Source organism: Bos javanicus, chromosome 22, assembly GCF_032452875.1.
Source record: "Bos javanicus breed banteng chromosome 22, ARS-OSU_banteng_1.0, whole genome shotgun sequence".
Taxonomy (NCBI): Eukaryota; Metazoa; Chordata; class Mammalia; order Artiodactyla; family Bovidae; genus Bos; species Bos javanicus.
The window spans coordinates 7,193,772-7,221,467 of record NC_083889.1 but is presented as its reverse complement, the minus strand read 5'-3'; the positions used below and the strand labels follow the sequence as shown (position 1 = coordinate 7,221,467).

General features: G+C 43.0%; 1 protein-coding gene across 3 annotated transcripts in view; it reads right to left on the bottom strand.

The window, feature by feature from the left end:
* Positions 1 to 3,415: 3,415 nt before the first annotated feature.
* CNOT10 (CCR4-NOT transcription complex subunit 10) overlaps positions 3,416 to 27,696 on the bottom strand; it is a 58,468-nt gene continuing 34,187 nt past the window's right edge. For 2 of the 3 annotated variants that reach the window (XM_061395751.1, XM_061395750.1), the window contains exons 13-19: positions 26,485 to 26,565; positions 11,632 to 11,745; positions 7,645 to 7,775; positions 6,683 to 6,718; positions 6,365 to 6,492; positions 4,781 to 4,856; positions 3,416 to 3,880 (exon numbers count right to left, since the gene is read on the bottom strand). In XM_061395751.1, the coding sequence (XP_061251735.1) occupies positions 3,729 to 3,880; positions 4,781 to 4,856; positions 6,365 to 6,492; positions 6,683 to 6,718; positions 7,645 to 7,775; positions 11,632 to 11,745; positions 26,485 to 26,565 (718 nt within the window). In that variant the 3' untranslated portion in view covers positions 3,416 to 3,728. The remainder of the gene's footprint in view (positions 3,881 to 4,780; positions 4,857 to 6,364; positions 6,493 to 6,682; positions 6,719 to 7,644; positions 7,776 to 11,631; positions 11,746 to 26,484; positions 26,566 to 27,696) is intronic. The other variant, XM_061395749.1, reaches the window with a different exon arrangement.

The following is a 27,696-nucleotide window of genomic DNA, read 5'->3' as shown; positions in this document are numbered from 1 at the left end:
GGTCAAAAAGCTCAACAGAGATCAAGGCACTTGGGTTGTGTTAGGGGCAGAGCTCCCAGCAGACTGGCCCATAAGGGGTTCTGCATGGTGGGAACACCCAGAGTGCTGTTCTGAGAAGGGGGTGGGGGTACAAGCGGGGCAGGAGAGACCCTTAAAGGCACTGGCTCTGCTGGGGACCGCCCTGTGCAGTCTGTGAAGGGACCCATGCTGTGAATTCTGGCCCACTGGGCTGCTGAACAGGTGGTGGGGCTTGAACAAAAGCTAAGGAGGGCTGTCTCAGAATCCACAACCCCATCAGCTGTGAGACCACCCTTTGAGAGCCCCCACCTGTTAAACTGCAGAACATCATCTACCATAGAAGAAAGGTATGATCGAGACACAAAGGGTTGGGGGAGGCGGAGGGTGGGTGGAGAAATTGGGACAGTGAGGAAAAACTTCCAGGACATGGCATCTAAAACCTCTCAGCACAGTTAGGGTTAACTCCATTAGCAGTAAGCGAAAGTTGCTCAGTTGTGATTGACTCTGTGACCCCATGGACTATATGGAATTTTCCAGGCCAGAATATGGAGCTTCTTTACCAGCTGAGCCACCAGGGAAGCCCAAGGATACTGGAATGGGTAGCCTATCCCTTCTCCAGGGGATCTTCCCGACCCAGGAATCGAACCAGCGTCTCCTGCATTGCAGGAGGATTCTTTTCCTCTTTTATTGAAGTACAGTGGCTTTACAGAATTTTGTTGTTTTCTGCAGGCGGATTCTTTACCAGCTGAGCTACCAGGGAAGCCCCTCCATTAGCAGAGATGGTGGTTCAGACTGTGGTGGAAAAAATGAGTGGGAGAAGCCTTCCTGGCTGGTGGACTCAGAAAGACAAGTCACAGAGGTGAAGAGCCTACATTTACTGCGCCCAGATCTGCTGAGGGCGGCTGTGGAGGGGAGAGCTGGACTGCTGGGGTCAGAATTTGACAACAGTGCATCAGATCTAGAGCGCTCCGGCTGGGAAAACGCTTCACCAGCCTTCTCGTAAGATGTGCAGCGTTGTACCAGCACCTGCAGCTAAGGATGGATACATGATTTGAACTACAGAGGAGATGGAGGCTGAGGTTTGCTGAGGGTTTCTGGGGAAACTTTGTTCCTGATGGTTTCTGATCACGACAGGGTGCCTTTACCCTCTTCTTTTCAAATTTTATTTTTGGCTGCGCTGGGTCTTTGCTGCTTCGAGCGGGCTTTCTCTAATTGCGGTGAGTGGGGGCTACTCTTCGCTGCGCAGCTCAGGGCTCTCCTCGTGGTGGTTTTTCTTGCTGCGGAGCATGGGCTTCGTTGCCCCGCGGTGCATGGAATCTTCCTGGACCAGGGATCCAACCTGTGTTCCCTGCACTGGCAAGAGGATTCTTCACCACTGGACCCCCAGGGAGGTCTTGCCTGCGTCTTCTTGCTTCAGTGCAGATATGATGCTGGAACATCCTGTGACCAGGGGGACAAACGTCCAGATGCTCTGTGGGAAAACAGAGCTGAGTCCCTGAGAGCATCACTGGGCACCAAAGCCAAGGTCACCAGCTGCCTTCGGAACCCCTTCTCAAGTGGGATAGAGACTATCTTTAAGTCACGGATCCACTTTGTGCTACTCACAGCCAAGGGTATTCTTAAACAGCAACCTGGGGCCTCATCGGCCTCTTAGCTCTTCCTGCTTTCCCTCTAACTAATCAGCAAGTGGGGGAAGTTTCAGTTTCTTGAGATGTCTCCAAAGATGTATTGCCTTCGATTCAATTACAGGCCTTTTACCACCCATATGCTACCAAGACCTGGTGGGCTCGCAATTTATGAAGCGGGTGGGCTTTGTCTGGAAAATGCCCTTGTTAAGCTCTAATCCTTTGGCCACCTGATGCGAAAAGCTGACTCACTGCCAAAGACGCTGATGCTGGGACAGACAGAGGGCAGGAGGAGAAGGGGGTGACAGGAGATGTGGCATCAATGACTTAATGGACGTGAGTTTGAGCAAACTTGGAGAGGCAGTCAAGGACAGGGAAGCCCGGTGTGCTGCGGTCCATGGGGTCCCAAAGAGCTGGAAACGACTGAGCGACTGAACAGCAACAGGCAAAGCTGCCACCATCCTGCGGCACACATGTGGGTCCCACAGACCTGCCGCAGATCTGGGGCGTGGGGAAGCAGCTCCTGCAGATTTGGACAAATACTGGTGCAGCCGACGACTCCCATCTCATCTGGAAAAGGCTTCGAGAGGGCCCCCACCTCTGTTTTCCGTATCCTCCAGGAAGGAATCTACTCTGTATATAAAACAACTTGTTGTTTAATCACTAAGTCGTGTCCGACTCTTTTGCAACCCTATGGACTGTAGCCCCGCCAGGCTCCTCTGTCCATGGGATTCTCCAGACGAGCATACTGGAGTGGGTTGCCATTTCCTTCTCCAGGGAATCTTCCTGACCCAGGGATCGAACCTGCGTCTCCTGCACGGGCAGGCGGACTCTTGACTGCGGAGCCACCAGGGAAGGCAACTGGCACATGCCAAGAGCAGGAGACCTGTGCACACCCATCCCACGTTCAAACGGAAGGAAAACCGCGCCCCCTTCTCCGAGTCACTCCTGGGTAGTGTCTGGTCACATCACACTCAGTTCCTGTAGATCCCTAACTAAAATGTTTGGTTTCAGCAACAGAATAATTCAGATGCAGTTTCTGATAAAACCATGTGCTTCTCTAAACGCTCCCCTCTCCCATTTGTGAAAACTGAGGAACCGTGTACATTCAGCTAGTGTGAACCCGGTCTTCCAGGTCAGGAACTAGAGAGATGCTGGCAGCAGGGACGATCCTGAATGGCCAGCTTTCATGAGGCCACCAAGCCTGATACTGACTGGGAGGTCACCCAGGTTCTCCAGAGTCAGTCTGCAGAGTGTTTTGTTTTCCCTGCTTTTAAGTTTAACGTATTGACCTTATCGACAAATTTTGGCCAGGTCAATCCCACAACACATACCTGTCTTTTATGAGAAAGAAGCTTTTAAGTTCCCATTTGCATCTGCAACGTGATTAGCGATGAGCCTTGAACTCCCTGCTCACAGACTCCCTAACTGGTGCTTCTGCCTGACAGTACAGGAGGGTGAACGTGGCCAGTGCCCTGAATGCTGTTTGTTGTCATCTGTAATTTTTAAGCCGTAATTGATTCCTATCAGTCAACGCTTCTTAACCCAACCTGACTAGCCCTATGGGTCTTACTATATGCATTTTCTGGCCCCTTCAGTCACAACTAGGTCATGACACGTCAGCCTCCCCTGCCTTCTGCCCTGCGCAACCTCTGGCCTGGCTACTCATCTGCTCATGATGTGGTATCCATTTTTAAAACTTTAACATGAAATCTTGAATGCCAACATATTGTAACCATTGCAAAAAAGACAAAATGTATTTAACAAGACTGTTCTGATAAGACTGCTTTAATTGCCTTTGACAGATATATCACATAATGGCTTAAAATGAATAATCTAGCAAAGATTATACGGAAAACAGATGAAAATGAGTTTGTGAATCCTTAACTGTATTAAGCTTCCAGCCAAAAAAAATTAAAAAAAATAAAATAAAATAAAAATCAGGGGTTAAAATTGTTTCAAAATTGTGTCTTCAAAACTAGCACCCTTCAGCATCTGTCTTTTATTCATTTTGCTGTGATACAACTAAAAAGGCTTGTAAATATTCCCCTGGGTCTCAGGTAACAGTTTTCCACGGGCACACTATCACTTTCTCTGCACAGTGAACGCTGGCATTTGGATGGGCTGGATCGGGTGGACGGGCTGGAACACTGGCTTCTTTCTCATTTCAGAGAGTGTTTTCACTGCAGGGAGCAGCTGATTCCTTTTGATGATCTGTAAGGCCAGCTGGGTATTACCTATAAAAACACTTCCCATTACAAAAAAGCATATAACAATAGCACCACCTAACAAAGCAAGCCCGTCAAGTCTCAAAAGGGAGGAAAAGACGATGGAGAAGAGCAGTGGTCTGCGGCCGCTGCTGGACACTAGAATCACGTAATGCCCCTGCGCCGTCCTGGGAAATGCTGATTTAAGAAATTCAGCGTGTGAGCCAGGGGACAGAATTGTTAGAAGCTCTGTACTGATTTTAAGGTGGAGCCCAGTTGGAGAACTTAAAAGGGCTCTAGACTGTGCACTAACCCTGCCACGCCTTTCAGGAGGACGAGGCCTGCTGGGCGCCTTCTTCAGCAATAAAAAGAGGGGAGGCTCGTAAGGATTTCCACGATCAGCAAGGGGGTATGACGAACAACTCTTAATGCTTCTGTCCCCCCTCATCTCTCCCATTCAGCTCTCCTTTTCTACTTCACATCATCTCTCATGTACGGCCCACAGCCTTTCTTCTAGGTCATATATGCCCCCAGCGGCATGACCTGGACTTAGGCTTGAATAAAAAATCCTCAGCAGGAACTGGCTTACGGCAAAGCTTATTAACGACATCTGTGTTTAAAACACTAAGGTGTACAACCCAAAACCACTGCACTCTGTCTCAGGTTCTCAATTAAGAGTCATTTGGATGCCTGAGAGAAAGGTTAATTAGTAGGGATGAATTATAATTGTCAGAAGTTATGCTATTCTGGATTTTCACAGATAAAATGATATACACTTAACCTGCAAGAACTAAGAATTTGTAAGATATCAGAAACTCCCTTGTTTACAAGAATGTGATGGTTAATATCTCTTCCGTTTCTAAGAGAAAAAGCAGACACCAAAAATCTCTGGCTCTCTGCAGGGCTATAGTCAAGAGAAGAACCACTCACCATTCTGTAGCTCAAGGTAGACGGCCAGCAGGATGGCTTCAGGGGGCACCTCTTTGGGATGGATCATTGAGGCCGCCTTCATTCAAAACAAAAGAGAGACCCATGAGAAACGGGTAGCTTAAGATACAAACTCCGAAAAAAAAAAAAAAAGATACAAACTCCGAGTAATGCCAAAAAAAGAAAAAGAATGTCAACCTACCAATGTCAAGTCAGCCAACTTACTCGAGCTCACTGGGACACTACAGTTCTGCTTGGATGGCCCTCAGCTGTCTGTCTTCATCCCTCACAATTAAACTAGACATGTAATTTTCAGTACATATTTATCTTCCCTTGCTTAGTCCGTAACTAGCTCTTAACAGGAGAAAGCGTTCCTTCTTTCTTGGTCTTCTCCTGCTTGGGATTTTTCTAGCTCTTGCCTACGCTTGTTTTTTGTTTTGTTTTGGTCATGCCCTGCGCCTTGTAGGGTCTTAGCTCCCCAACCAGATACTGAACCCATGCCCCCTCCTGTGGAAGCGTGGACCTAACCACTTGACCGCCAGGAAAGTACTGAATTAACATGCATCTGAGGATGAGCCCTTCCCAGTTCTGTGGAACCCCTCTGGGGCTGCTGATGGCAGTACCTGTTCCCCTACTACAGGTTGGGTCCCTGCGTGTGACTGGTCCAAGGAGGGGCAGGGGACCTAAAGAGCCCCGATCAAAAGTTCCCGAGACCGGCTGCTGCGGCCCCTCTGGGTGGGAGAAGTCAGAGGTCTAGTTTAGTTACACAGCGCCAGAGACTTTTATCGTGTGCAGAATTTCTTGGGTATTGACTTTGTGAACCCTTCTTTCTAAAAAGGTTTATTTGTAACTTAACTTTTTGAGTGGACAGAGATTCACGCAATTCAAAACTAAAAAGCAAACAGGTATCCAGGGAACAGTCTCCCACCTCAGTGCTCCAGCTACTCTGCGCCTCTCCTGTCAACCCCGAAGCCAATGTTAACAGCTTCTGGTGTATTCATCCAGAGGTCCTTTATGCATATACAGGATTACATAGAAAGTGTCATGCATTTATTTGTTCCTTTCACTTAAAATATGTCTCAGATATGTTACTGTTTTAGTATGCAAGGTTTACAGCTGCCTTGGGTTCAACTATATGGAACACCATTCATTACTGGTTTGACTGAGCACTGATATAGATGTGGTTAACAATCTTTTGAAATATTGATGATTAAAATTTTCAGGACAACTCTCCATTAGGTGCCTAGGTTCATTTGCAACAACAGTCAGTTGTGTGCATTCCAAGAATGTCTGGGGACTTCCTTGGCGGTCCAGTGGCTAAGACTGCATGCTCCCCGTGCAGGGGGCCTGAGTTCGGTCCCTGCTCAGGGAACTAGATCCCACAAGCAGCAGCTAAAGACCTTGCATCCGCAGCTAAGACCCGGCACAGCCAAGTGAGTATTTTTTAAAAAGAGTATGTCTGGAGGAGTCACATTCCAGTGTTTAACAAACTGACCAGAAGTCAGAAGGCAAACAGGATGACAGAGCCCAGCAATTCCAAGCCCCTGATGGCTGCTCCACGAGGCGCCCGGCCCGGCCCAGCCTCACCTGGTGGAGACACTTGCGGGCTTTGTCATATTCGCTCCGCAGGCAGTAGGCGCTGCCCAGGTTGAACAGCATCACGGTCCGGGCCGAGCTGACGGAACTGGGATAGCACTGAGGGGCCCGCTTCCCGGCTGGGGAGAAGAGCAGACCCGCGTGAAGAGGCCAGGCCGGGGCTCGGAGGCAACCCGTCCACCGCCCGCGAAGCTGCCCAGAAGTAAGCCTGGCTGTCCTCGGGTGGCAGAGGAAGGCCATGGAGGCTCGAGGGCGAGTCTTTGGGAAGCAGTCTGGGCTACTGAAGTCTTTACAAAATGTCTTACTTACAGGATTCCATTGCTTCATTTTCACCTTTGTCTGATCCTACAAAGACAAGAACATAAATCTGAGGGGGCCAGACAAAAAGAGTATATTTTCCAAACACTTAATTTTCTTTATGAAATGGAAATCTAATATTGAGGCAATCTGTCACAGTATTTCCTTTTCTACGTAGTGGAGGTTCTAACAACACTTGTGGCTCAGACGGTAAAGAATCTGCCTGCAGTGTGGGAGACCTGGGTTTGATCCCTGGCTTAGGAAGATGTCCTGGAGGAGGGCATGGCAACCCACTCCAATATTCTTCCCTGGAGAATCACCATGGTCACAGGTGCCTGGAGGGCTACAGTCCACGGGGTTGCAAAGAGTCAGACATGACTGAGCGTCTAAGCACACAGGTTCTAATAAAAGACACGAGAATGCCACCTGCCACCCACCAGCACCCCAAGTCTGAGAGATAACCTCAAATAAAGGGAATTCTAATCTTGCTCCCTCAATAATTTAGCCATGATTTAAAACTGACTTTTGAATGTGTTTTTACTCTCCCTGGGATTGTGGAATCCCTCCACAGAGAAAAACACAGTATAAGAATCAAAACAAATCGTTCTGGATTCCTCAGTGGTCCAGTGGTTAAGACTCCACACTCCCAAAGGAGGGGGCCCAGGTTTAATCCCCAGTCAGGAAACTAGATCCTACCTGCTGCAGTCGAGTTTGTATGCTGCAACTAAGGCTCCAAACAACCAAATAAATAAATTAAAAGAACCCCAAAAAAACGAATCGCTCTAACACCATCAGCATTTCAAAAGTCAGAATTTAGCAATTAGTACATAGTAAAGTATGGCTGTAACTACAGACTGCCGACCTGTAACTCCCTTCCCTTCACAACCGTGCCCTTAAATTTCTATACGTCCTGAGTTACAACGGAAAGGGAGTAGAAATGGTGAAGAGTTCTGATCAAACATGTCTTCCTTAACCTTGGTCCTGCTCATTTGAAGAGATCCCTAAGGAGACATCAGTGACATTCTCTGGGTTCAAGTGAGTAATAGCATCAGAGATTCTGTCCAGAGAGATGAGGGCTTCTGCAGCATATAAATGACCCAGGAACCTGAAATGAAAAAAAAAACGGGTTTCAAATTGAAACGCAGGTCATCACAAAAATACCCAATGTATAATAAAATCTGGTGTATATGTAAAAATTTCACGTATGTTAAGAATCACTTAAATTTTTCTCTTTAAAAATATCTTAAAATATACAATAATTTTTATGTTAGCTAAGAAGGATGACACACATCAAGACAGCAGTTTAAAAGTGGGCAGTGAATCAACTGTTTTTCAATAAAAATTTAAAATACAGTTGACAAATGTATGCTGTTCTATTTATACAGAAAATACCATCGGGAAGCGATGAAGTTCTAAAGGAAGTGGCAGATCCTAGGGTGTGTGTCCTGGGAGTGGAGGGTCAGAGTTAGGGTTCTCCAGCCTGTGCTGCCACCTGGAAAATCCCATGGACGGAGGAGCCTGGTGGGCTGCAGTCCATGGGGTCTCGAAGAGTTGGACACGACTAAGCGACTTCACTTTCACTTTTCACTTTCATGCGTTGGAGAAGGAAATGGCAACCCACTCCAGTGCTCTTGCCTGGAGAATCCCAGGGACGAGGAGCCTGGTGGGCTGCCGTCTATGGGGTCGCACAGAGTCGGACACAACTGAAGCGACTTGGCAGCAGCAGCAGCCTGTGCTGCCAAATTAGGCAGAAGGCACCGGGGCACCAGACTCGGTTTGGGTCGGATCAGCTCTACTTCTTTAAATTATTTATAACTTTGGCTGCGCTGGGTCCATCTTCTTTGCTGCACGCTGGCGCTCTCTGTTGAGGCGAGCGGGGGCTACTCTCTAGCTGCGGGGCATGAGCTTCTCGCTGAGCTTTTCTTGTTGCAGAGCACAGGCTCGAGGTGCACGCAGGCTTCAGTGCTTGTAGTACATGGGCTTCAGGCTTAGCTGCCCCGCGGCATGTGGGATCTTTCCCGACCAGGGATAGAACCTGTGTCCCCCACATTGGCAGGTGGATTCTTAACTACTGGACCATGAGGGAAGCCCCTGGATCAGCTTCACTTATACTGCACAAGTGTCCTCCCCTTCACATCGTCTTTCCTGGGTGCAGCTGCTTCAAGGCAGATGTGTTTCCTCCAGATTTATAATAGCCTGGTTCTTTCAGTGTCTTGCTTTGAGCCATTTTCCCCAAGATCATCTGATTGATTTCTCAAAATTAAAACAGCCTTAGACATAATACTCCTTTGCTCAAAATCCTAATGACTCTTTCCACTTGAGAACTAAACTAAACTAAACTTTTGTAGATATAAAGCTCTCCACAGTTGGGTTCCGCTTTCCTGTATCCAGTCAACGTCTCACTCCCCCAAAGGCTCCTCTGTTCCCGTCACTGTCCTGGGCGGACACGCCACTGTGCTGCCTGCAGCCTTGCCTCCTGGCGTGCAAAGCCGGGCCAAAACCTAACTCCTCTGAAAGGCCGGTTCAGTTCCCAACTCCTTGAGCCAGCCTGTCCCAACTGAGTCTGTCCACATGGACCTTGAGTCCTCAAACCTTAGACTCTTTCCAGTTTGACCGTTTTCTGGGATTTGTGCACACTCAAGAGCAGTTCTCTTTCTTTTCTCTTTTTGGCTCTGCTGCATGGCCTGTGGGATCCATTCCCTGACTGGGGATCAAGTCCAGGCCCTCAGCAGTGAAAGCACGGAGTCCTAACCACTGGACCATCAGGGAATTCCCAAGAGCCATTGCATCTCTCTCTCTCTGTTTCCTAAGAGCTATTTCTTTATTAAGCAATTTCTTTCTTCTAACTAGCGGGAGCTGTAATGCCCACTTTTTTAAATTAATTTTTAGTGGAGTATAGTTGATTTCCACTGTTGTGTTAGTTTCTGCTGCACAGCCAAGTACGTCAGTTACACATATACACATATCCATTATTTGTTAGAGTCTATTCTCATGTAGGTCGGCACAGAGCATGGAGTTCCCTGTGCTACAAATTAGGTTCTTATTAATCTATTTTATATGTAATGCTCTTCCATTTTGCTTCCCTACCAGATACCCTATTAGAAATGACAACTTAAAAAACCAGTAACTTTAAATATATTTTGAAATAAGATATTTAAAAAATTGCATTAAACCAGAATCCATAAGCCAATAATCATTATAAAACACAGACACATTAGACTTTCCTGGTGGTCCAGTAGTTAGGACTCCATGCTTCCAAGCAGGAGGTGCAGATTCGATTCCTGGTCAGGGAACTGAGAACCCACATGCCCTGGCAAGGCCAAAAAAATTAAAAAAACCCTCCTCCCACCCATAAACATACAAATTCAAAGAACCACTTCAAACCACTTCATATTCTGTGAATTTACTTTAAAAAAAAAAAAAAAACAATTAAATGCCTTCATGACACGCAAAGCCCAGACCTTCGGACGAGGTACACGAAGGTAAAGCCGCTGTGGTACCTGGGCTGTCTAAGGCACAAAAGCTTATCCTCAGTGCAGAGACGGGGGTTCTGGCTCGTGATTAGAAACCACAGATGAGGGTAGAATGGTTAAAGAGAATTACAGATGAAATGATCAGACATGGCCAATCCCTCAATAAATCATAAAACCTAAGAATGTTGTTGCTTTGAAGTTCAGAGGGAAGAAGTTGATAAAGGAGGTTGAAAACCCTGCCACAAATGCCAAGGAAAGAATCTAATTAGGATTATTTGACAACAGTGATGACCATGTCAGTCAAAGAATTAAAAAAAAAGGCAGCAAGGATCTGTATTTCATTTTTGTTTAAAAGAAACACATACGCAAAACTCTGCCCCGCCGATGGGGCAGCACAGTCTGAGCAGCAGGTGTCTGGCAGGCGCAGGCCAAGGTTCCTGGCTGGTGCTTCTCAGTGCTGGGGCAACCCGACTGCCTTGATCTCAAGCCCAGGACCCTCCAGGCCCAGAGTGCAGACGAGATTTTCTCACAGGACGGCAGAAGCTCTCATACTTGAATTCTGACAAAGTCTCTATGTTCCTGGATGCTCTTTTGCGGGGGGTGGGGGGCCTCGTCGTGCAGCCTGTGGAATCTTAGTTCCCTGACCAGGGATCAAATCCATGCCCCGCTGTCGTGGAAGCATGGGGTGTTAACCACTGGACCGCTAGGTAAGTCCCAATCAATGTTAACCTTACATGCTTGTATAAAGTAGTACTTTTATAAAAGGCAAAAATAAACATTTACAGAACTGTTCCTCAGGGTATGACCTCACATTTCTAGGTGTTGCATGTTACAAACAAAGGCCACTGAAAGGGAAAGGAACGTATTTTGGAAGTTGTAACTATGTACATATAGGAAGAATGTAAAAGCAATTGTCCTGATGTTATACAGAGTATACATGGCCTTGGATAAAATTTCCAGCATCAGCATCATACAAAGATTCAAAGAATGCTGCATGTTACTTAATTTTCATAAAAGGAAAGATGATGTGCTTTAGAAAATTTTAGAGTGACAATGACATTAATATTGAAGAGGCATCTGAAGAGTTTAAATAAGTCTCATGCTCTCTGGAAATGGTGCAGTAGTTTGGGAAAATATTTTAAATTCAAAGCAGATTTGTCCTGTTGACCAAACTCCTTTTCATGTGGGTCTTTTCACTGAGGACTCAGCTTGTTTTGGGAGCTAGTATGTGATAATGTGCCCCCTCAGACCCAGAATACAGAGTCCAGAGTTTCTGCTTCCTCATGCAGCCGTTTCCAATAACCCTCGCAGTGCAACGAGTGAAAAAAGGTTTCACTACCAAACACAAAAAAATTAGCAAATTAAGAAACTTTTTTGCTTTCCCTAAGATAATTTACATTCCACTGGGGAAGTCCGAGAGGCAATATGCACCACAGACTCACGGAAACCCTCCAAACAAAACAAACACACAGGGTGAGTCACACTTACTTCAGAGATCCTGACAGCTTGGGCTGCTGAAGAAGTTTATCTGCGTGATTCAGAGCCATAAGGTTATCACCCAGAGCCAGAGCCACGTAGGCACTGCAGGCGAGTATGGAGCATCTGGAACACAAAAGGCGAGGGCTGAGGAGACCTGAGTCGCAGGGCGGCGAGGATGACGTCTGTTACAGAGGAAAGGACGGCCTAGATTGCCGGCTGTGGCAACCTGGACGCCAGTCAAGGAGCGGGGAAGCCACAGTGCTAACGGTGAGAATTAGAAGGATGTACAAACCGCCACCTGAGGCTCAGTTTAGCTGTTTACCTAAATCATCTTTAGCTTCCATCCCATCTCCCACAAAATAACCCTCTGGAGTCAACAACATATGCTTAGCCTGTTAAAAAAATGTCGTTAATTGCCTAGTGGGAACTTACTCCCATATAACATTTCTTTTAATATCCTAGAAATAAAGCTATGGAAGCACATTTGCAACTCTGCTAAGAAACACAGTTAACTTACTGAAAAATCCATTTTTTCAGATGTAAAAAAAAATCCATTTTTTACAGTAAGCTCAGCTTACTGTAAAGCGTTCTTCTCTGAAAGTATTAAGAAGTCTATAGCTTTTGCTAAGCCACAGTATCAACAGTAACTAAAAGAATTTCATTCACATAGGTACTATTATCCTAAATGAATATTCAAGGCAAAAAAAAAAAAACCCCAGGATGAATAAACGTGAAGATAAAAAATGTATGTTACACTGATTTTGCTAGGTTGGGCTGGAAACGTAAACTTCTGTTTGGTTTTCTACTTAACGGGCAGCTCATTTAAAACGACTCTAGCTAAAGACTTGACACTAATAGATCATTTGAATGTTAAACAACGCTCCACAAAGCAATCTTAAAATAAACCCTTGTCAAATAGAAATGAGGTCTGAATGGCCAACCGCAAATGACCTGACATTAGATACAGGGTTTTGAGTTATGTTTACAAATTACAATACATATGTATATCATGGAAGTGCACTCCGGTTATAATTTCAGTCTGGGAAGAATGTGACCGTCCTAGCAACACAGTTTTCTAATAACTCTGAAATTCTCTGACTAGAAATGCCCCTCTGGTAAAACCACAGGCAGGCAAATTCAGAAGCAGCCTGTTTCCTCCTCACTGCCTCACTCCGGGTTGCTAGAACCTTAGAAAATTGTCCACTAAAGGAAAAGTAGCCCTGCAACCCCTGACAACGCAGAATAGTAGACTGGCACAAGGAAACTGAGACTGATGGCCTGAGCTGTGATGATAAGGACTAGAAGACTGCCTAGTGTGGGTCCTTGCTTTATGAAACTGAGATCCAAAGTGACTAAATATATTCTCTAGCTTGGAGTATATGACTAGGGTCAGGACTAACAGTCAACGCCGTGGACTCCCCATTCATGGTTCTTCCCAAACTATCACACTGCTTGTCAGTTCACAAGACTGCCCTAAAAATAAAGTATAAAGAATGGATTACATTATGATTTTTCTAGTGCATACATAACTATGCACGCACATGCAACCTATCTTTTTATCATTTATTATTGTTCTTTTTACTTTTTGGCTGTGTTGTGTGGCATGAGGGATCTTAGTTCCCCGACCAGGGATAGAACCTGCGGTCCCTGCATTGGGAGCATGGAGCCTTAACTACTGGACTGCCAGGGAAGTCCCATAATCTGCCTTTTTAAACAGGAAGAAAACAGAATTTAATTGAAACGTTACAAGTTTAAATTTTGTTACTGAGCACCTAATTTAAAATCCGAACCCTGTTCATAGAAGAGAGTACTTAAGAGCAGCAAGCAGTGTCATTACCAAAGGGATTTTCCTGACAAGCCTACAGTCACCCTCATGTCTCCAACAGCTGTCTTCACTAACAAGGCCATCCCATGGCAACAACGCAGGGGGAGTCCTCTGTGATGGAAGACTCCAGGGCCCAAAGGAGGGAGGCACTGGCTGGTTATCTCCTGTTTTCAGGAGCACTTCAGCTCTGTGTGGTGAGATTAGGGTGACTTAATTTCCTCTTTTGGTTTATTTATAGTTTTATTTTTGAATGGCAATAAACATTCATTCATCACTCAGATATGCACTGCTTATGAAGAAAAAGAATGACTTTTAAAGGCCGGGGTCTTGGGCTTCCCTGGTGGTCTAGTGGTTAAAAATCTGCCTTGCAATGCAGGGGACACTGGTTTGATCCCTTGCCTGGAAGATCCCACATGCCACGGGGCAACTAAGCCCATGTGCCACAACCACGGAAGCCTGCGTACCCTGGAGCTCGCGCTCTGCAGCAAGAGAAGTCCTCCCACCACAGCTAGAGCAGAGCCCCTGCTCGCCGCAGCTAGAGAAAGCTCGTGCGCAGCAACGAAGACCCAGAGCAGTCAAGAATAAATAAATAAAAATAAAAATAAAATAAAGGCGTAGGTCTCCAGAGGCCCTAGGTCATCATCAACTCACGGTCACTTGAATGACAGTCACACAACTGAATATTCGTCTCCGTCTGTGACTCTTGCCAAAGGCCAGGGCAAAACACAAGCTCCTTAAAAGCAGAAGCTTGCCTCTTTTGTTTCCTACACAAAGGCTGGAGCAATTTCTCAGTGTCTGCATAGGTGTTTAACAGGCCAGCACTGTAAGATTCAGCTTTCAGCACCGCAGATCTACTTCTCTGGCACCCAGACGCCCACCTGCCCAGGTGGCAGGCCACCTTGCCGAGGAAGCCGACTCCTCTCCGGCTCCCAGACGTAGGCTCCAGGGCCAGAGTCTAGGACAGGGCTCGCCTCAGGCAGGCTTGCTGGGAAAAGCCTGCCCTGGCCTCTCCTGACAGTAGGGGGGCTATTACTGCTCTAGCCCACTGTCAAGCCCACTTTGGGTCCAGAAATCAGTCATGTAAGATTTGCAGCAGGATTCTGCTTCCTGAACTATAATTGTGTACGAGGTGAAAACTGGTTTTCCTCAGCTTTTACCTTTTTCCCCACGAGACACCATGTCAAATTAGAACAGGGTGAAAGATTCTACTATTAAAGCAAGCTCCCTATTAAAAAATACTTGAATACGTGAACACAAAAGTCTCTGCTCAAGAGTCATCACATTCAAGTACGTTTCCTTGCATGAAACTAAAACTAACATTCATACTCCTCTTCTCGGATGGAGTGCCTTCTCATCCACCCTAAGGCATCTCTTACCACCCTCTCGCTCAACCTCTATTTCCTCTTGGGAAACAACATTCCACGCTGCATAATTCCTGCAAACTGGTCACACCAGAAACACGCTTGGCTCTGGAGAAATCGCTTCACTTCTGATAGCTGCTACTTAAAATACTGACCCCCCCGCCGCCCCAACCTGCCCCACCACTTCCTCGAGTCACTGTCCAATCTGCTTGACCAACCGCTCAGTGGATCTGACAGGTCATCAGACCGGAAGAACTATACCTCAGGGGAAGGGACATGCTTGCTTCACCCGCCCTGCTGCGCACCCCTCCCCTGTGGGGGATCCCATACAACCCTGCCCGCCCCTCCACACGCTGGAGGAGCTGGCTCTAGAGCCACAGAATGCCAACCCCTGGTAAAGAACAGAACAAAAAAGAACAAAGAAAGGAGAGAAACAGGGAAATTTTTTTCCTTAAAAGACCAAACTACAGCAACAAGCCATTTAAGACTGAGCATTAAATGTGTCAAGCCTATATTCTGTGGGTAAAACGAATCTAAACCAAGTACCTGAAACAGCAAAGTCAATGCAGTCCCTCAGTCGTATCCGACTCTTTGTGACTCCACTGACTGCAGCACGCCAGGCCTCCCTATCCATCACCAACTCCCGGAGTTCACTCAGACTCATGTCCATCGAGGCGGTGATGCCATCCAGCCATCTCATCCTCTGTCATCCCCTTTTCCTCCCGCTTTCAATCTTTCCCAGCATCAGGGTCTTTTCCAATGAGTCAGTTTTTCGCATCAGGTGGCCAAAATATTGGGAGTTTCAGCTTCAGCATCAGTCCTTCCAATGAATATTCAAGACATTTCCTTCAGAATGGACTGGTTGGATCTCCTTGCAGTCCAAGGGACTCTCAAGAGTCTTCTCCAACACCACAGTTCAAAAGCATCAATTCTTTGGCACTAAGCTTTCTTTACAGTCCAACTCTCACATCCATCCGTGACTACTGGAAAAACCATAGCTTTGACTAGATGGACCGTTGCTGGCAAACAGCTCAACCCATATCAAGAGAGGCTACATTGGGGGTAAGCCCAGTCAGTCACCATTTGTCAAAGGTAAATAAATTCACAAAGTGACCTCGTGACACACGTTATTTGAAAAATTGGCTCAAAACATCCTATAAAGAATTTCTTCTAACAAATTAAATATGGTACTGGATTTAAAATTTTTTAAATGTACATTTCAAACTGTTTCCATTTATCTACAGAAATCTAGAAAATGTTAAACTTGTCAACTCCAGCTCTTAAAATTTAAAGCTTTATGTCTTCTGTAAACACTTCGCTTTCTAATAACTGTTCTGTTACTAAGAGCCTTACTGATAAACACACCCCAAATCCAATACCAAGAGAGGACCAGCTCAAAAAAGCTGAGAAAGTTTTCCTCTTCAACCAAATCTAGCATCTCAAGGAATCCAGTCCTACCCCAGGCAGCAAGTAAAATGCAACCATCACAGACACAGCATCTTACACACGGGCAGGACCGTAAGATCATGCAATCTAACTTGACAGAAGAGGAAAGAAAGGCCCAAACGGGTTAAACGATTTGTCCAATGCCAGCAGGAGCCCTGTGGGGTTTCTCCAGAGTGGGAGACCACTGAAGAATTATCCCAACCCTGGCTTGTGATTAATCCAATCACCATTCATCTAAATAGGGTCCCGGGACTCAGATGTGAATCGTGCTGTGTGAAGACAAGCTGCTGATAAGATGAAGGATGGATCCCACAGGCAGGTTCCCTTTTCTGGAAGAGTTTCCTAGATGAACATGTTTCCGTAGGATCAGACCCGGTTAAGAGAGTGAATCGGGGCTGAGCTCCTAACAAGAGCAATATGAGAGTCAGGAGATTATCAGTCAAGATACTGTTTTAGGTATATCTCTCCAACTACAATAGAAGTACTTGGCTAAGACCAAAAGAAATAGGATTCCTTAAGTACACTAAAACTGCCTGTGATATTTATGTTATCCACCATTTGTTTGGCTCATCCTCTTTTATAAACACTGGGCCATGGGAGGTCCCTTTTAAGTGAATGGGAAATGATTCACTGGGTGTCACATCAGAAGTCTATAAGAACCAATTAAGGTTCCATAATTTATACTTGTGGAATAACTGGGCCGAGTTAAATTTGGTCCCAACATTTCCTTTTACCCATTTTGAGCCTCTTACTAAAAAAAAAAAAAAAAAGAAAAGAAAGAAAGAAATATTGAAATTAACTGTGTCAGCAAAAAAAAAAAAGACTAATTTGAAATTTCGTTTTTATTTTGTATGCTCTGATTTTCTCATACGGATACTTCCCATATTGGCCCCAACATTATTTCTTGCCCTTTTTCAGTTCAGTTATACTCTTTTCCAGGTTCTAGAGAAGCCTCTAATTTATCTTTAGAAATTAAAAGTTCGCTACTATCACAATCTCAGAATGAATAACAAAGATGTCCTGTAATATGCAACATATAAGACTTTGTACATACCCATGACAGTTATTAAAATATCACGCAACAATGAAATGTTAATGTGACTAACCTTGTGGACTTCTTTTTTTACTATTAATAAGATGTGTTTAGTGCTCAGTCATGTCCGACTCTTTGCGACCCTATGGACCTTAGCCCGCCAGGCTCCTCTGTCCATGGGATTCTCCAGGCAAGAATACTGGAGTGGGTTGCCATGCTCTCCTCCAGCGGAGCTTCCCAACCCAGGGATCAAACCCAGGTCTACCACACTGCAGGCGGATTCTTTACTGTCTGAGCTACCAGGGAAGCCCATTAATAAGATACTTCTATGCAAAAGGATTAATATGTTGAGCCCTTACCTCATATACAAAAATTAACTCAAAATGGATCAAAGACCTAAATGTAGTGCTGAATAAAATTATTTAACTCTTAGATGAAAACATAGGGGTAAATCTCATGACCTTGGATTTGGCAGAGGATTCTTCGATATGACACGAGAAGTATAGTCAATAAAAGAATAAAACATAAATTTAACTTTGTCAACATCAAAAATATTTGAGATTCAAAAACACCTGCAAAAAACCTGAAAAGACAACAGGCAGAATTAGAGAAAATATTTACAAGTCATATATCTGATAAGGACCCTGGGCCTAGAATATGTAAGTAACTCTTACAACTCAACAATAAAAAAGACAACTAACCCCTCTATAAGACAGCAAAGGATTTCAATAAACATTTCTCTAAAGAAAAAGATACAAGTGTCCAATAAGCATGTGAAAAGATGCTCAACATCACTAGGTTTCAGGGAAATGCAAATCAAAGCCATAGTGAGATACCACTTCATACCCCCTACAATGTATCCATATAATAAAAAAGATGAATAACAAGTGTTGGTGTGGATGTGAAGAAACTGCAACTCTCATACACTGCTGGACTTGCCTGGTGGCTCACATGATAAAGCATCTGTCTACAATGCAGGAGACCTAGGTTCGATCCCTGAGTCGGGAAGATCCTCTGGAGAAGGAAATGGCAATCCACTCCAGTACTATTGCCTGGAAAATCCCATGGACAGAAGAACTTGGTAGGCTACAGTCCATGGGGTCACAAAGAGTCAGACATGACTGAGCAACTTCACTTCACTTCACTTCATACACTGCTGGTGGGATTGTTAATGGTGCAGCCACTTTACAAAACAGTCTGGTAATTCCTTAAACAATTAAATAGTTACCATGGGGCCCAGCAATTCCACTTCTAGGTAGAAAAATAAACAGCATGTCTACACAAAGACTTGTACATGAATGTATAGAGCAGCATTATTCCTAGTAGCCTAAAGATGCAAACAATCCAAAATGAATTGAATAAACTAAATGTGGTATATCCATACAATGGAATATTATTCAGAAATAAAAATGAATGAAATACTGATATAGGCTACAACTTGAATGAACCTTGAAAACATTGTAAGTGAAAGAAGCCAGTCATAAAACCCACATATTACATAATCCCATTCACAGGAAAGTGCAAAACTGGTAATCTAGAGAGACAAAAAGTGGATTGATTAAGGCTGGGGAGTAGACTGAAGAGAAAGGGGTTACAGCCAAAGGGTGCAGGGTCCTGAAACTGACCTCGGTGATGACTGCACAGTGCTGTGAGTAAACGAACAGTCCCGGGATGGTACACTTTACACGGGTGAATCGTATGGTATGTGGATTATTTCTCAGTACAGCTCTTTTAAAAATATGTGTTCAGTTATTTTGTTGTTTAGTTGCTAAGTCCTGTCTGACTCTTTGCAACCCCATGGACTGCAGCCTCCCAGGCTCCCCCATCCATGGGATTCTCCAGGCAAGAATAGTGGAGTGGGTTGCCATTTCCTTCTCCAGAGGATCTTCCTGACCCAGGGATTGAACCCTCAACTCCTGCAGGCAGATTCATTACTGCTAAGCCAATTATCAGTGATGGTCAATAAATTTTGACTTAAAAAAAAGTCAACCCTTATATTAGGTGTGTATAGTGTAAGAAGTCAACCCTTATATTAGGTGTGTATAGTGTGTAAGAAAATCATTATCTCCCAAATGCACGTGGCAACATTAATATTTAAATCAAAGCATATGGCCAAAATATCAACCCTGTACATGTTTTTGCACTGTAAGAGTCATTTGGGAGTTAGGCCTTTTAAAGACGAAATTTTCTGATGAGATGCTAGGCTAAATTTTGTGGCATGTGAGAAAACTGGCATAGAACAGTATCACACACTGGTAAAAACCACGTGTCAAAAAATACAAACACTTCAAATGGTTCTAAAACCTTAGAGGCAGCACTGTCCAAGAGGAATGTAATCGGGGCCATTATTTTCCAGTAGACACATTAAAAAAAAAAAACAGTGGAATTAATTTCCATATTTTAAAATTAACCCAATATATCTAACATGTCATTTCAACATAATCAATACACAACATTACTAACATATATTACAGGTTTAGATGTCCTAAAATGGGTGTGTATCATACATCTGTGTGTGCCTTTCACCAGCCACGTCCCATGTGCTCAGGGCCCAGTGATGAGTGATTGTGATTTTAGATACTGAGGCTTTAGCGTCTAAGGAATACACGTAAAATACAAGGAGAGTTTTTTTGTTGCTCTTAAAACACCAAGTTTTCCACATGTCACCCTATGAGTGATATGTCAGAGAAACTGACCATTCATGAATCATTACTGGTTAATTGTATTCCCCCAAAGAATATACTTAGAGTTATATGAATTTTGAAAATTTTCAAAATTTCTTAAAACCATTTAAAAGTGTATTCCAAGAGAGAAAACTTTTTTTTTTAATGTATATTCCAAGAGTACAGTAAAAATAATCAAAAAAAAGTTTTTTTAAGCCCACTTTCACAAGTACCTGGTATAACTGTGTTGTGAATAGATTGGGTTTAATTTTCTTAACTAGAAAGTAAAACTTCAGCATGTGTAAATCCACCACGGTTCCTACATACTAGTGTTTTTCTTTTGACAGTATAAAGTAAGAGCGTATATCCAAATGAAATATACTGTTATTTGGTAAGTTTGAACATATACATGTAAACCGCCAGTCCAATTAAGACACAGAATATTTCTTTCACCCCAGAAAGATTCCTTCCAGTCAATTCCCCAAGCACTGTTCCCATTTCTATGAACATAAGTTAGGACAGCTTCTGCCTGTCGTACAAATGGTATAAATAGAATCATACGTATGTACCTTACACTGAGTAAAAAAGAAACAAAATGTTTTGAGATTTGCATCATGCTGACTTAGTGCAGCAGCAGCTTGTTCTTTTTACAGCTGAGCAGTATTCCAATATACAGAGTGGCCTGTAATTTATTTTATTTCTTAAAATTAAAAAAATTTAATTTGGCTTCACTCGATCTTACCTGGGGCATGTGGGATCTTTAGTTTCAGCATACAGGACCTAGTTCCCTGACCAGGGAATCAAACTCAGGCCCCTTGAGTTGGAAGCGTGGCGTCTTAGCCACTGAACCACCAGGGAAGTCCCTATTTATGTTAGAAAGAATTTTTGGTTGCACTGAGTGACTGGCACGTGGGATCTGTTTCCCCGACCAGGCCTCTTGCAATGGGAGCTTGGAGTCCTAACAACGGGACAACTAGGGAATTCCTAGCCAACAATTTAGTTAAGCCAATCTCCCACTGATACATGCCTAGGTTATTTCTACTTTTTGTCTATCAAAAGTAAAACTGCTTTAAAATTCTTACGTGGACAAATTTTCATTTCTCTCAGACAAAAACTGAGAAATAGAATCACCTTTCATTTCAATAATGTAAGTCAGAGCACTTATTTAACTCAAGACTGGAGTGAGAGTGAGTATGCGTGTCTGCGCACGTGTTTTCTTAACCGCATGAAACCAATGGCTTTGCTTTGGGTGGTTCAGGAAATAAAGGAATATTCTTACAGTGTCATTATATGCATGCCTTCTTGACCCAATGTATCAGTATCTCTAAATTCATCTGAGCCTCATGATTAAACCATTAATTTCTGAGACTTCTTCCTGCTTGGGGGACAAATTTCTGTTTTAATTTTGAGAATATTTTTTTCTGAAAGCTACCTTGATTTTAATACAGAATCTCACAATTGCTTCCGGTATCCTATGCCTTCTGAAAACATACCTGTAACTTGGTTAGAATGATTTTTTGGGGGAACCATCTTCATTCATGTACAAAAAAAAAAAAAGGAAACTAGTCAAGAAGCTCTGTCTGAATCCATACAGTAAGAAGTGGTCATTAGAACCGTCATGATAATTTACTGCGTATTAGTTATGCTGGAAAAGAGGAAATGAGGTTTTGCATTGGTGTCTTGGGTATTAGAGCACAGAGGGGTCAAATATAATAGTCCATAAAAAGTAAACTATGCACTCCTCATACACGTTTCCAATCGTATAAATGAATTCAGGTTAGAAACAGATAAAATCTCTGACAATTCTAGGATCTCAAAGGAGAACCAATGTGCTCAGGCTCCTCCTTTCTGCAGAAGACAGCTGGCTCCTGCCACAGAACTGCCCTCTAACACACCCAACTACGCTGGGAGCTTTTATAGCTTTGACAATTACGACACAAATCTTTTACGACTCCTTCCCCCACACCATTTGTCTCCACATTATGGTTACTACTGTCCTGCCCAGAGGTTCTTTTTAGAAATCTACCCTAAGGCTCCTTCCATCTTGTTCCATTTCCCTTCTCCCATCTGCTCCATAAGAAAAAAAGGTTAGTATGTATCAGCAAACCCATCTTACCTCACTTTATGATGATGGAATTCCCTATGGAGACCCTCTGTCCCTTTCCACAAAAATAGGGAAGTAATTTTTTTTTCTCTCTGAAAACCACCAATCCTCCTGCTAGAATGTGTGGAAAGCAAACAGTTGTCAAAGGCACAACACTCTCTGAGAGGATGAATGCCACCCTGCACATACCCTTCTGTTTTATAGTGCCACTTACAGAAGGTAAATTTAAATTACACAACTCTGTAGCTGTTCAACCAGTGTGGAAGCAGAAACATCTTAAATTACATGCACACATAAAGCAATCCTAAGATTAGCACTCATTCAAATAAACTTGAAAAATTAAATCCAACTCAAATATTGCTGCAAATATTCATCATAAAGGATTCCCCTTAACTGTGTACAATGATAAGTCACCGCAGCATTATTTATAACAGCAAAAACTGACAACACTGTAACTATAAATCAACATTAAATAGTCATATCCATATAATGCAATTGTATGCACCCACTGGAGAAGGCAATGGCACCCCACTCCAGGACTCTTGCCTGGAAAATCCCATGGACGGAGGAGCCTGATAGGCTGCAGACCATGGGGTCGAGAAGAGTCGGACACGACTGAGCGACTTCACTTTCACTTTTCCCTTTCATGCATTAGTGAAGGAAATGGCAACCCACTCCAGTGTTCTTGCCTGGAAATCCCAGGGACGGGGGAGCCTGGTGGGCCGCCGTCTATGGGGTCGCACAGAGTCAGACACGACTGAAGCGACTTAGCAGCAGCAGCATGTACCCATTAGTGAAAGTGAAAGTGAAGTCGCTCAGTCGTGTCCGACTCTTTGCAACCCCAAGGACTGTAGCCTACCAGGCTCCTCTACCCATGGGGTTTTCTAGGCAAAAGTACTGGAGTGGGTTGCCATATCCTTCTCCAGAGGATCTTCCCGACCCAGGGATTGAACCCAGGTCTCCCGCATTGTAGGCAGACGCTTTACTGTCTGAGCCACCAGGGAAGTCTAATGCACCCATTAGAAAGAATGAAACCGAGCTCTATACTGATACAAACTATCTCTACAGACACATTGTAATGCGAAAAGTAAGGTACAGAGCAGTGTGGAAGGCTATGGCTGTAGTGTAAAAATCCATATATATATATATGCTGGGATGGTAATGAGAAATCTCACTGGAAGGACACAGAGGAAGCTGGTCAGCTGCCGCCTAACAGGAGGGAAAGCAGCCTGAGACTGGCTAAGATTCACTTTACACTGCAGGGCCTCTACAGTACTTGGACTCTTCACCCTACAGAGTAACCTACTAACGACAGAGGAGCCCTGAGGTACACGTGAAATGTGGTGGCCCCACAGACAGAGACGTCTGTAGCAAACAGTAGGCGTCCTGGGGGAAACTGTGCATTTCTGGGGCAAATTTAAAGCGTTTTCCCAAATGCAGCCTTGGCTGAAATTTACAATCCATCCCTTTACATCAGCTCACTTTATACCAAACCTAGATTAGCTTTACTTAATTTGCTTTGTTTTTTCACATTTCCACTCAAGACAAAAATCCAACATAGTGAGTTTATTTTAGCTATATGGTTGGAATTTGACTTTTTTTAAATTTCATTTTATTTCACTCCATAGCTATATTCTTTTGTATATTTTGTCATTGTTTCACCAGTTATTTGTCATAGTATTTTTTATTTTCTTGCTATCTTCTGACTCATATAGGAAATAAGAATTCAAGAAAATTTAAATAAAACCTTGGGAAAAAAAATTTAATTATCTTTAAGTTAAAAACAAAAACGCTTCTTTTAAAACCTTAAATGACCAACTTATTTCTAACTAAATTTGAGAGTTTAGATTTTCCTCATATAATCAGAAGATTAATGCTTTCTTCCCAAAAATAAGATACAGTGGGAATTTACACATATATATAACCCAGGAAAGAGAGGTTATATTACTGCAAAGTGGGAATTTGACAGAATAAAGAGATAAAAAGCTGTTGTCTGGACTTCCTTGGTGGTTCAGTGATTACGAATCCGCCTGCTAAGGCAGGGAACGTGGGTTCGACCCCTGGTCTGGGCGACTAAGTCTGTCCGCCACAACTACTGAGCCTGTGCTCCACAAGAGAAGCCCAGACGCCACAACTAGCCTGTAGTCTCTGCTCGCTGCAACCAGGGAAGGCCCACGGGCAGCGAAAAAGCCCCAGCGCAGACAAAAAAAAAAGCTGTTGCTGTGTTGAACAGGGTGCCTGGAGCCCTGAGCTCGCTGACAACGATGCCATGCCATCAACACACTGATCTGATGATACACGACCAGAAAAGGGCACATGGCCAGTCTTTCCTCCAAAGAGATTCATTAAGATTAATGGAGTAACTTCATGTTTTAAAAGTTGGAAGAAACAGATATTCCAGTAACAAAATAAAAATCAGTTATCCCACCACTATGAAGGTTCTGACACAGATCCCTCCAGACTTTTATCATGCAGACACATATATACATTATTTTATAAAAATGTAACTGTAAACTATTTAGACACAAATCTTAGCATTTTATAGCTCTGTCCAAAGCTTTATTTGGAAAGGTAAATGAAACTAATCAAATATATTATGAGAAATTACATGAAACATGGAGAGAGCCTTACATTATTAAGCTTATATAAAATAAATTCTAGATAAAACAAAAATTTAGATTGGTGGTTGTGACAGTGTAACAAAAAGTGCTAGAAAAATGTGGCTAAATTATTCTTTAAATCTTGGAGGCAAGAAGGCCTTTCTAAACACCGCACAAAATGGGGGAAAAAAGTAAAGAAGATTGATAAATATGATACTTAATACATGAAACTGTTTTATAACTAAATATCAGAAACAGTGTTATAAGACAAATGATAAAGATCAATTTCCTTAATAAAACAGTAAATCCTACCAACAGGAGGTTCACAGTAAAAGTAATATAGGTGATCAATAAACTTTGGCATCAGATTGAGCACCTTGGATTGAAAGAAATGTAAAATTATAATGTGAAGTCATTCCCCACTTATTAGGGTGATCAAATTATCACAAGAAGAAAGGACACGCTCCAAATCCCACCACCTGGTAACTAGCCTACTAAGTAACGCCGTTTTCTCCTAAGTGTTTGCCATCTGCTACAGAGCGCAGTGCCTTTTCTTTTACCTCTGATTCCCCTGCAGCTAGCACAGATCAGCACTAATGCTTGTTGGAAAGAATGTGATTAAATGAAATGCTTTCCAAAACTTTACAATGCTACTGGCAATACAGAAACGTCTCAACTGTACTCTTGTCACTTTTTGCAACTTAGTAGGTGAAAACATAAGCAATGATGGCTCTTTCTTTCCATTTTAATTTGCAGTCCTATTATTGAAATCATTCTTAAGAGATGCTGAACCATTAACCCTATTTCCAAAACATGAAAAGACAATGGTCAAAAACATCCCAAATTTGTTGAAAGATAAATTTATAGACTTAAGAAAGTCAGCTAACACCAAGGGAGGTTAAAACCAAAGAAAAGCCCACTTAGATCCATCATAGTGTAACTGCTGGATGAAACACAGACAATCCACGGGGACAGGAAAATGGCACCTGTAACACAGGGGCTGAGGTCAGACACCGGCAGCTAGAGACGATGCGGTGCCGTCTCGGAAAAGCTGACGGAAAACAGAACAAGACCTAAAACACTTTTATGCAATGAAAAGATCCTCCAAGAATGAAGAGGAAATGAAGACAATTTTAGATTTAAAAAGGAAAACAAAACAACATAAAACCTTAGGAAAAACTGATGGGAGATCTTCAGATTGAAGGGAAATGATTTTCTATAAAAATGAGAATCATCAGGAAATGGTACTCATGTAGTTAGACATAAAAGACTGCTCTGTTTCTTTTAACATATACATGACTGTTCAAAGCAAATATAATGGGGTTTGTAAATCTACATAGGCAATAACATAACTTACCCAAACTGATAGAGATAGACAGAGAAAATCTGAATAGCACTTAACTACGGAAGAACTTCAATTCACTATTCAACCTTTCCCACAAAGACCCTAGCCCAGATGGCTTTACTGGTGAATTCTATCAATCATCTGAGGAAGGAACAACACCTATATTAGATAAACTCTTTCAGAAAACAGAGGAAGTACTTTCCAACTCATTCATATGTTCAGCATAACCCTGAAACTAACACCTAAACAAGACATCTACAGGAATGAAGGGCATGGACCACCTTTCCTTGTGAGCATGGGAGCAAACACTCCTCACAAAAAGACTCAATCCAACAGTTTATTAAAAAGGTAGTAAATACATCCTGCCTAGTAGGCTTAAATCACAAGACTGAAAGGCTGGTTTAATATCTGACACTAATCAATGCAATTCATAATATTAACAAAATAAAGGACCAATGCAATGCTAATTTTGTTTAGATACTCACTTTAAGTTTTCTAACTCCTGTTTTCTCAATGGGGAAGAAGGTGGAGCTGGAATGCATTTGTCTCCATCGTGGCTTTTACTGCTAAAATAAAGATAGAGTCCTAATTATGAAGAGCACAAATAATCAAATATAATGATAAAGTTTCATCTCCCTATCCCCACTCTCATGCAATTTTTTAATGAAAAAAGTGTAAAAGAATCAAACTGAAAAATACTTGGTAATGCAGTATCACTAACATGTTAAAGCTGTAGCACAGGGACTTTTCTAGTGGTCCAGTGGTTAAGACTCTGTGTTTCCAATGCAGGGGACACAGGTTCGATCCCTGGTTGGGGAACTGGGATCCCACATGCTCCACGGTGCAGCCAAGAAATTAAAAAAAAAAAAAAAAGCTATACCATGTATTAGCTTCTTTTCCCTACCGCTCTAAAAAATCTGTAACAGAAAACAATATCTCTACTATACAAAGGAAACCATTCCAGTATTTTTACAAATTTCTCATTCTTCTAGTTGTCTTTTACCAACTACAGTAAAGCATAACCCCTTGATTGAGGGAAAAAAATTCCAAAATTTTTATTTCAAATTTTCTATAACAAACATTATATTTTTAGCATCTTAGAAAAGATGCTGAGATGGAAGACTCGAGTTTAAAGGTGCCATATGTAAAAAAGAGCTCTTTACATATAATAGTGTTTGTTTTATTAGGAGATAGAATTCTCCCAATTTCTGTGCACTCGGTGCTTAGTCAGTCAGTCATGTCTGACTCTTTGCAACCCCATGGACTGTAGCCCACCATGCTTCTGTCTCCATGGAATTTTCCAGGCAAGAATACCGGAGTGGGTAGCCATTCCCTACTCCAGAGGATCTTCCCAATCCAGGGATTGAGCCTGTGTTGATTCTTTACCACTGAGTCACCTGGGAAGACCCCCAATTTCTATAGATTGGCATAATATTTCATTTAATGTAGAAAATCAGAAATATACAGAAATATCCTGAAGGTCAGTGGTTAACTTTAGTATGTTAAGAGAAAAGGCAGAAAATAATAAGAAAAGAGAAGTTTTAGGGATTTAAGTATTTATTTTAGTAAAGGTTTTTTTTAAAAAAGCCATCTCTGACAGCAACAGGATTTCTTGCAATGATTCCTCATGGCAGTGAAAAGCTTACTTTCTACTTTTCTTTTTCAAGATTCTCTCCTCACTTGGCCTTCACCTTTTT